This window comes from Phycodurus eques, chromosome 22, assembly GCF_024500275.1.
Source record: "Phycodurus eques isolate BA_2022a chromosome 22, UOR_Pequ_1.1, whole genome shotgun sequence".
Lineage (NCBI taxonomy): Eukaryota > Metazoa > Chordata > Actinopteri > Syngnathiformes > Syngnathidae > Phycodurus > Phycodurus eques.
Window position 1 is genome coordinate 2,272,799 of NC_084546.1, and position 9,868 is coordinate 2,282,666.

At 39.5% G+C, this 9,868-nt stretch overlaps 2 protein-coding genes across 6 annotated transcripts; one reads left to right on the forward strand and one right to left on the reverse strand.

Moving 5' to 3' along the window:
* Positions 1–1,561: 1,561 nt before the first annotated feature.
* Positions 1,562–5,112, forward strand: guca1aa (guanylate cyclase activator 1Aa). The gene is made up of 4 exons (XM_061667218.1): positions 1,562–1,934; positions 3,475–3,624; positions 3,710–3,803; positions 4,509–5,112. Exons 1-4 carry the CDS (start codon positions 1,737–1,739, stop codon positions 4,634–4,636), a joined length of 570 nt encoding a protein of 189 aa, XP_061523202.1. The 5' UTR covers positions 1,562–1,736; the 3' UTR covers positions 4,637–5,112.
* On the reverse strand, positions 4,861–9,623 carry orc5 (origin recognition complex, subunit 5). Of its 5 annotated transcripts, none has more exons than XR_009767446.1 (14): positions 9,284–9,623; positions 8,710–8,802; positions 8,462–8,647; positions 8,311–8,385; positions 7,756–7,867; positions 7,447–7,577; positions 7,313–7,361; positions 7,156–7,246; positions 7,028–7,080; positions 6,445–6,557; positions 6,134–6,181; positions 5,941–6,046; positions 5,754–5,866; positions 4,861–5,668 (listed from the first exon to the last, which is right to left on the reverse strand). XR_009767446.1 is itself a non-coding variant. In XM_061667198.1 (14 exons), the coding sequence occupies exons 1-14, from the start codon at positions 9,413–9,415 to the stop codon at positions 5,623–5,625; spliced, it is 1,353 nt and encodes a 450-aa protein (XP_061523182.1). In that variant the 5' UTR covers positions 9,416–9,623; the 3' UTR covers positions 4,861–5,622. The 5 variants fall into 5 exon arrangements, 4 of the variants coding, with proteins under 4 accessions (XP_061523182.1, XP_061523181.1, XP_061523183.1 ...); XM_061667198.1 differs by having other exon boundaries at positions 5,941–6,051; XM_061667197.1 differs by having other exon boundaries at positions 4,861–5,866; positions 5,941–6,051.
* Positions 9,624–9,868: the final 245 nt, after the last annotated feature.

Genomic DNA, 9,868 nt, shown 5'->3' on the forward strand with positions numbered 1-9,868 from the left:
TAATTCGCTCAAATTTTATTTCCCCATTAAAATGAATGGAAATGCCATTAATGCATTCCAGCCTCCCCCAGGCAACATTTGTGTTTTTGATCAGGAAAATAGTACTCTGACTTTATAAAACTTTATAAAAACATACAGTATTGACATAATTATGTAAAAAATTCAACAGTTTTTGCCACATTTTTGCTTTGATTAAATTGGACATCTATAGTGTTTTGCATTGTTGGTTAGAACAGACGTATCCAAAGCAAAGTTATGTAGTTGTTCTAAATACACATGTAATTCTCTATGTTTTATGTTCAGTTTGACAGTGAACTTCAACTGGGAGTGGCCTCTATTTTGAAAAATGGTTCACTAGCTGCCTATAGAGTGATAGAAGGGAATGAGTGAATGACACAGCCAACAATTTATTTTCTTTTTTAGGTGAACAAGAATAATAATGCAATAATGCCGGGGCACGACCAGGCAGTCAAGCTGATTGTCAGCCGCGGCAGGCAGCTGGGTCGAAGCCTGGCATTGTTGGCCCACTACGTCGCGGTCTTCGGGGCCTTCGCGGGCCGCCTGGTGGGTTGGATGGCGGACGCCGGGAGTTGGACCACGCAACTCGCGCGCTGCACGCTATTCGCATTCGACGGCGTCTACACGCACCTGCGACGCACCTTGAGATGGAGAACCGGCGTGGACTGAATGCCACACTCATCTCGTGTTTTACCACGTGAACTTGAGGCCTTAACGGTAGTGTTTTATGGGATCTTTTAATTCATTTATGTTACATTTGTATATGTAGTTTAATAGTTTTTCAGATGAAAGACAATCCCTTTGACAGGCATGACGTGACTGAAATACATGATGTCATGACATTAGAGCATGGCCTGGACTTGAAAAAACAAACCAAAAACATGAATGGATATTAATTTTGTGTAAAAAAAAAAAAAAAAAAAAAAACATCTAGTTTTGGTAAAAAAAATTTGACTTTTTAGTTGGAAAAAAAACACTTGACAGCATTCAGTCAGTTGCAATGATGTCACCCACTAGGGCATGTGTCACCATGGCAACTTCTCAGATATGCTGTAATGCACTTTTTTTAGTACAAAAACATCAACGGTCATATGTATTTTTTACATATATATATTACTCCATAATACATTTTCTAACATACTTAAACTCACTACATATGCTATTTTTAACATTTTCCATGGAAGTCATGCTGATTTTTTTTTTTTTTTTTGTATGCAAAAACATCTAGTCATTTTTTTACATATATATATACTGTTCCATCATACATTTTTTAACACACTTATACTAACTACAAAAGCTATTTTTAACATTTTCCATTTAAACATAGTTTGTTTCTTTTTGTTCAGTATAATTATGCACTAACACTAACAGTACTGAAATAAAAGAATGTAGGCACTGTCAACATTTTTGAGTGGATTTTGATTTTACGCCCACGCCGAGCGGGCACGCACCTCCACGTGACGGATAAACACGCCGTTTTGTGTCATGTCAGCGTATCTGACAAGGTAGCATCCGTTTTAATGGGGCTGCTTAAGCAGCTCATCTGGTTAGATTACAGCCAGGGATTAGGGTCTCGAGAAGGGCACCACAACGTGGACTACAAAAGGCATCCCGGTGGCTTCTGCCCTTCTTCGCCCGCTGTTGTGTGACTGTGAGGCGCCGTTCACAGTAGACCAGTTTGGGCAGCGGGTTTTTACACACAAACAGGGCAGGTCGTCATGGGCAACTCAACAGGCAGCACGGTGGATGACCTGCAGGCGGTGGAGATGCACCTGTGGTACAAGAAGTTCATGACAGAGTGCCCGTCGGGTCAGCTCACCCTGCACGAGTTCAAGCAGTTCTTCGGCCTGCGTGGCCTCGACACGGAGGCAAACGCCTACATCGAGCAGATGTTCCGCACCTTTGACATGAACAAGGTACTAGTTTAATGTTTAAAGAAGCTTTTTTCCATCTTCGTGCTCAAATTTGATGGGAAAAAAATGATCAAAGGTGACCCAGATCAAAGGCTCTCTGGGCTGTTTCTGCCCCACAGGCTATATGTTGCCCACCAGTTTTAAAACATTATATAGTATAATTGTTATTTGTCCAGCTGTGTTCTTATGTTTACATTGTTGTTATGTTCCTGCATGAACAAATTTATTTGGTTACGTTTAGCTCCAATAACTTAATTTCTGTGTCCATTAATGGTCATTTTAGGTTGTAAATTGAACACATTCACAGCATAAAAATTCTCATATACGTTTTCATTGTATTGTAATCAATTATTTTATTTATTGTATTTATTTCGTAGTTTTGAGACATGTTCAGTAGAGTATATAGAGCTGATAATAGAGCTGAAACGATTAATCGAATAACTCTTAAACTCTTTGGTTATAAAAATTGCTTTTAAATAGACATTCTAAACTTAATTTACTGTATGGTAAAAATTACAAATATTTTAATTTCGTTATGTTTATGATGTGTATGTAATTTAAATTGGTTTGATAATAATTTTAGTTATCATGGTAAATTATTATTATTTGTATCCTATTTTAAGTATTAATTTTTATGAATTTTTGGACAACTGCAACTTAGCTATTCTCCCAACATTATTTAGTATATGGTGAAAAAGAATTCTCATCATTAATTATCCTTTTATTTATTGTTAGTTTTTTTTAATCTTATTTCAATTATTTAGTCTTTATTCTGAATTGTTATGCAACTCTTTACTGAGCTATTTTCGAAACTTAATTTACTGCATGGTGAAAATGATTATTTTTGCATTTATTCATGATTATTTTTATTTCATTTGAAGTACTCATTACTCAGCAGTTTTTTAAACAATTTTTTTTAATTAGCTACTTTCAAACTTGTAGCACTTTTAAGGTTACTTGACTCACTATTAGGAACACTTTACCTTCCTCTATGTTTATTATGAGTAGTTTACATATTTCTACGTGTGAACTGCCTCACACTGACAGCTGTTTCTAAACACGCACAATAATCACTCCTCATGAAAACTTTGAACGACCCCTCATGAAGCACTGCTATGACGACCTTTTCCCAAGAAGGACGTGTGTGATTTCCGAGACAAGGTCATCGTCTGGCGGGGATGGAAAGCCGTCACCGTAAACTTCACACGTCAGATTAACTGACGCACTTCATCCTGGATAATTGGCTGATTAGGACTCCAATTTTTGGGAAACTCTCCAGGAAAAACGAAGCGAAAGTGCGTGTGTACATGCGGTAAAGACTCTCCATAACAATCCAGGCTAAACCCAACTCCTGAATCACTTTGAAATACGTCGTTGACGCCACTTTATTGTACTGTCCTACTTCCAGATTTACAAAGGGCTCTGGCGGCATCTTGTGGCAATCTTAGGGCATTTCAGAAAGATAGTTGATTTTTTTAGCTACTTTGTGAATATGCAGGGAGATTATGATATATGGCTCAACTGTACAAAATGGCGCCCGCAGGACGGCTACATCGACTTCATGGAGTACGTGGCAGCCCTCAGCCTGGTGATGCGCGGTAAAATGGAGCATAAGCTACGCTGGTACTTCAAGCTCTACGACGTGGATGGCAACGGCTGCATCGACCGACACGAGCTGCTAAACATCATCAAGGTCGGTGGGAGCCATGAACAACCGCAATAATAATAAATTTTAAAAAGGAGAAAGGAAGCACTTGTCAATCCCGTTGTCCCCTCAGGCCATTCGTGCCATTAATGGCAACGAGAACCAGGAAGTAACCGCTGAGGACTTCACCAACAGCGTCTTCAACAGGATCGACATCAACGGCGACGGTGAGGGCGCTAAACCTAGCGTGGCTAATGCTATGATTAGTCGTTTTTATATGTAAATAAATAGTGTTATTGAAATTATTTTTGTCAATATGTTCTTTACCCAGTTGTGGTGAAAATTGTTTATTTTTAAGATGATGATGATAATAAATTATTTCCTTTTTTTCATGTATTGTTAGTTTATTTTATTTTCTCCATTATTTACATTTTTAGTAGAAATTTAAAAAAAATTAATTGTATTTAGTTTATTTTAATTGTTTTAACTGTCATTTTTTATTTTATTAATTTAATTTTACTTCACTAAATATACACATTTTGTAATTGTATATTTATGTATTTTTCTGTTAAGTATTAAATTATGTATTTTTTTCTGTCAAAATTTACACTTTTAACAAGCTTAATTTTGAATTGTATTTTAGATTATTAATTTAAATTTTTAATTTTAATTAATTTCTTTCATTTTCGTAAGTATACAAATGATCTAATTGTATTTCTTTTCCCTGTCTTTTACCTTCATCATAACTTTTACTTGAATTTAATTTAAAACTTTTATTTTCGCATTTGTTTAGTTTATTTGTATTTTTAACTCATCTTTTTGTATTGTGATGAGGAAATAAGGCAACGATACACAAACTTGCTATGTTCATGCCTGTATATGAATAGATAGTAACGCCGGGCTGTACCTAATGTTGCGTCCCGCACAAACAGGCGAGCTGTCGCTGGACGAGTTTGTGGCGGGCGCTCGCACCGACGACGACTTCATGGAGGTGATGATGAAGAGTCTGGACCTGACGCACATCGTGGCCATGATCCACAGCAGGCGGCACAGCGTTTAGCGAAGCACTTTCATGTACTATATGACAGTATATGTCCATATTACGTAAATATGCTTGAAATGGACGACAGCTATTATCACACTAACAACAAAAATAAGTGTATTCATTATAATTTTACCATACGCATGCCAGTTGCATTCAAACCGGATCCAGTCAGAAGCGAGGGATTCAGTGGATACCATCTCCTGGCATTTCTTCCAAAAAAAAAAAAAAAAAAAACTTTATTTTTTTTTTTTTTTTAAATTTTTACTCTTTTTATTTTGTATAATATCAAAGGAGCCTATTATTCAAAGTAGAAACGGATAAACTATATGAGCTGTGTTTGACAAGTGCCTTTTGATTTGCTCGTTTGTACAACAAAATTGTCACGTGATCAGCCACGAATGCTTCAATGTTATATTTCATTTTATCGCAATTACAAGGTAGAAAAGTGGTTGCATACCCTCTAGTTACATTAAAATTTTATTAAATTGTTATTTTTATTTTACTTCCACGAATTGCTATGCCTTACATTTTAGGTGGTTACCACTAAAACAAACATTTTGTAACGTGTTTTTAATTAGAAAAATACACCGCATAACACAGATGCTATTTGTTAGCCCGTCTGAGGCGTTTTGCATTGTTTCTTAACATTAGCATAAACAAAACTGACTTTTGTAAGGCAAAGCTCTATGGTTCTTAAAAATTGTTCACTATCTGCCAAACTGCTGCATGTCGTGACGCGAGTTGAATTCACTGCCACTCAAATTTGTGCTCACGAGTCAAAGCCCCCCAAGAAAATTTAAAAAGGCATCCGAAAGACAGCTCGTATCTCGTAAAACTCGAAAGTCAGAGGCGTCGTATCTCAAGGCACCACTGTATAGGGTGGTTTTGCCGTTGCAACACAATCAGTCACGAGAGGCAACAGTTGAGTGACAGTGAAGTGATTTATTACATAACGACCACAAGGTGATTGGATGATCGTGTCCATGTAGCGAGAAAGTGCCTCACAGGAAGTCATACAGATACTTGATGATGTCAAAGTTCACCGTCCTGGGAAGATAAATAACACCGTGTGTGTGTGTGTGTGTGTACTAATAGAAACAGCGCACACACTTGCACACACACGCGCCCAAACCTGGATATAGCACAGATGAAGTCCATGGAGACGGCGCATTTGTACTTGGGGGCGTCCAGCTGGTCAACATGACTGACTTGAGTCAACAGCTGCAAGGTGACCAGCGAGGAGATCTGAACAAGACGGAATGCCAATGATGGGTTGCGGTTGCCGTGGATACCAGTCGGGCGAGGAGAACCGTACCCACCTGAGAGAAGATGCTGGCGGTGGGCGCCACCCTGCTGTCCACCACGCTGTAAAAGATGGCGAGCAGGCGGTCCAGAGGGAAAGGTTTGGGCCCCAGCAGGTGGTTGCTGGTCTTAGCAGATATACATAGATGAAATTGTATGCGATATTTCATAACACATACATGTAAAGTGCAAATGTTTCTGCAGGCTCACTTTTTCATTCTTCTTCAGGAAGTTGGTCTTTTTTATTTTGCCGTGATGCTGTTGGGACCAAAAAGGAGAAGCCATGAGATGTGCACGAAAAACAAAGTTATTGTAGTTGTTTTGTATCGTAGGTTTTTTTCATATTTTTTCGTGAGTTATTTTTTTTATATTTATATATTAATTATCTGACAAATCTTTTTATATTTTTATTTCTTTTCTTCCCTACGGATAACATGACGCCATACAAATGCTTCCCTCCGCAAATAATTGGTGAGCTCGCTTCCTGCCATCTGCCCTGTGGCTTCCTGTTGCCGCCTCACCTTGACGAAGAAGCGCTTGTCAGTGCGGGCGGGGTTGTACGACGCGAGGTAGGCGGCGATCAGCAGGAACTTGGAATAAAACGGCAGCTCCACATGGGTGTGAGCCGACAAACCTGACAAGAGGAGAAAAAAATGTGAGCACAGAAGTATTGGGACACATTCAGTCATTTGAAATAGAAGAAAATGCACTGAGGTAACATACTGACTCAGGCTAAAACCACTCATCAAATAACTCAAATAATTCGAAGCTTTGAGGCAAAATCTTGGCAGAGATAATTTTTCCATCTGGACTAATGTTACTGGTTACCGTTAACGACCAGCCCCTGACATGAACTCACAACAGCCAACTCTGGGTTGTCATTCACTGAGTCCCACGTCACTCACCAGGCCAAACTCAAAGTCACAGATACTACAGTAGAATGTGAGGATGGCAACCCCAAGCGGATAAAAATAATATCTCCACCATAAAAGCACGTTATTGTGTTAAGAAATACAAAATGATTTCTTATCCGATTAGTTGATGGGATCATTGGTAGAACAATTATTTCTAAAAAAAATCGATAGCGCCGGCCTTAGTACTGACCTCTTAAAGGGCCAGCTTTCATCTCCACTTTCTGCATCTTCTCCCACTCGAGGCTGAAACACACATACGCACACACACATTTGAAAGCAAACACTTAATGAAAGGAGGCGCGTACAGGTTCCACTCACCTGGATACCTCCCTTAGGTAGACCGTTTGCATGGCCTTCTTCAGGTGAGGCTCGATGTTTCGCCACAGCTTGTGCGTCTCGCTCTCTTTGGCTGGCGAGAAAACAACACACACGTTAGTCTACCGTTAGCTACTTCGTGCTATTTTAAGCGACTCACCTTTCCCTTCAGTCACAGGCTCACAGAATTTAGAAAAGTTGAGCGCAGCCTAAAGCGACAAAAATAAGCAAATAAAAAAGCACAATGAGACAAAAACCAACGTTGGGGCAGGTGACGTTTGAGACGCAACCCACCAGGTGGCGCAGCTCTCGGAGGTCCCGGCAGACGGCGTAGAAGACACCCAGCAGGATGTGAATGTAGGAGGAGTAGAGGTCAGCAGAATAGGATGGGTGTCTGTCCCGAGTTAAGATCTGGTGCAGCTCAGCTAAAATAACGCAAATAAATAATAATATATATATATATTTTTTTTTTTTTATGACGTAACCAGCAGATGTTGGCACCTTCAGTGTGAGTGTCGGAAGAAAATGCAGGTGCAAGTAGAACATCTCACATCGACATGTGGCGTGAAGAGGGAGGAAGGTGGGGGGAATAAAAAATTAAACCTTTGCTGTAGTCGGGGAAGTGGAGGGGGAGTGGCTCAGAGCAGCCTGTGCTCGGCCGGAAAGTGTCCCATGGGAGCTCGCTGAGCAGGAGGACGCTCACGTTGTCCTCTACCTACAAGACGTCATGACAGAAACACAAATAGTGGACTACAAACATTTGGAAACTCCATCCTTCCGTTTTCTTCGACTTACAAATTAGACATGAAAAATGCACGAATATAATAAAAAATAGACTTCAAATTACTACAAGATACAAAACATCACAACAAACAAAACTACACAAGTACTAGAGGAAAACTAAATAAGGAAAATTAATTTTAAATATTGTGCTATGTCAAGTTATTCAACAATATATTGGTGATTAAAAAATATTGTGTCATGTCAAGTTACTTGACAATATATTGGATGAATGAATATTAACCACTAAATTATAACGTATTCATAGTGATTTTCCGGAACTCGGCTTTAACGGGTAAGGAGCGGCCTACTAATTCTGCCACAAACCTTATGAAACGTGCCTTCCGATAAGTTGTGTAAACAATACAAATTGCTCACCAGTTCCTGAAGACGCATGAGAACCGGGAGCAGATTAGCATCCATGTCTCGCAGCAACTCTGCTTTTTCCAACACCTGAAGAACACAAACACACACTGAAGCCAATAGAAATGATTAAATTCACACCTATGTGCTTATTTGACGCACTCACGATGTAACGCGTCTGCTCGACGGCAGCCCGGGAGCGATGGTGCCTGTAGACGCGGACAAAATCCGACAGCGACGGGGTGCGGGGCAGAGCGGCAGCCGCGTCTCCACCGAAGAAGGCCAGCATGACTTGTTCGAAGAACAGGGCGGTGGAGATGCACTCGGCGCAGCTGATGGTGACGTGAGGCAGCTGCAAAAAGGATGATAGTCGCTTACAAACAAACAAACAAACACACACACACACACACAAACCTTCAGTTCCTTCAGCAGAACGTTGACTACGTGACTTTTCCCTGAGGCGCGATGACCGTAGATGAAGATGGTAGGCAAGCTGTACTGCTGAGGCTGTTGTATCAAACATTACAACACAATTACATGCAATTTGACACAACATTCCATTATTATTACCACCGTCTTCTGCTGAACTAAAGTACTTTTGTACTTGAATATTTTTGGCACCGCTGATTACTACTGATATTCTATTGTTACAAAAAAAAACATTTAGGAAACTTTGGCGACATAAATAAATAAAGAGAGATGGTAAAGGGAAATTTGAATGTGAAATGTAAATGTTTTCTGTAAAAAGGGGCAGAAAATATAAAACGCATTCTTCCCTTCTGCTTCTTTTCATTCATATTGTTTTGTTGTAAATACGTATACTTTTTTTCTCATATGTAATGAAATAAAATGTCATTATTTATTATTCTTTATTTACTAAGGCATTAAAATACTCAATGAACGTGGGTTAGCACATATGTAAGCATGATGATGGGTTTATGTAGTATATTATATCGTATTTATAGCTTGCCACCTAAGTGGCTCCTACCTCTCCCATGAGTGACAGCAGCATCCCGGCTTGCAGCTCCCGACACGGCAGCTGCTCGGCCACTCTTCGCAGGCTCGCCTCCTCGTAGCCTGGATGCTGCTGCTTTTGAAGAAACGACGACGACGACGACATGTTTTTCCTCACTTCAAAACTAGTTCATGTTAGCTTAGCTCAGCTAGCATAGCCGTCACAAGGGCTTTCAACTCCACAGGAAGTCCGCTCAAACTGACTGCTAGTGGAAATAAGTTGATTTAACGACAAGAAAGCGGTGCCCACATATCGCTAACTTATAATAACACGAATAAGAAACTTTAAATGACAAAAAAAAAAGGAGCCCAGACGAAGAAAAGTGTGAACACAGACAGAGGAGTTTCGCGGGCCTCCACGTTACGTCACTTCAAATTGGCCGAATTGGCCAATCACAATAAAGTATCGTTCCCAATGAATTATGGGCAACGTAGTTGTCCTCATTTTGAAAAAAAAAACAGTCGTTATTGTTTAAAAAAACTATTTCATCAAGTTTTTTTGTAATGTATGTGGCACCACAATATTATGCACAAATATACATGTGTAATAAGACATAAA

Excerpts from the sequence above, each read along its gene's own strand:
- orc5 (XM_061667197.1), bottom strand. The coding sequence starts at position 9,415 with ATGTCGTCGTCGTCGTCGTTTCTTCAAAAGCAGCAGCATCCAGGCTAC. Across the intron at positions 7,362-7,446 it reads TCCGAGAGCTGCGCCACCTG|GCTGCGCTCAACTTTTCTAA; the intron begins GTGGGTTGCGTC and ends TTGTCGCTTTAG. Across the intron at positions 6,558-7,027 it reads GAAAGCTGGCCCTTTAAGAG|GTTTGTCGGCTCACACCCAT; the intron begins GTCAGTACTAAG and ends TCCTCTTGTCAG.
- guca1aa (XM_061667218.1), top strand. The coding sequence starts at position 1,737 with ATGGGCAACTCAACAGGCAGCACGGTGGATGACCTGCAGGCGGTGGAG. Across the intron at positions 3,625-3,709 it reads AGCTGCTAAACATCATCAAG|GCCATTCGTGCCATTAATGG; the intron begins GTCGGTGGGAGC and ends TTGTCCCCTCAG. Across the intron at positions 3,804-4,508 it reads GATCGACATCAACGGCGACG|GCGAGCTGTCGCTGGACGAG; the intron begins GTGAGGGCGCTA and ends CCGCACAAACAG.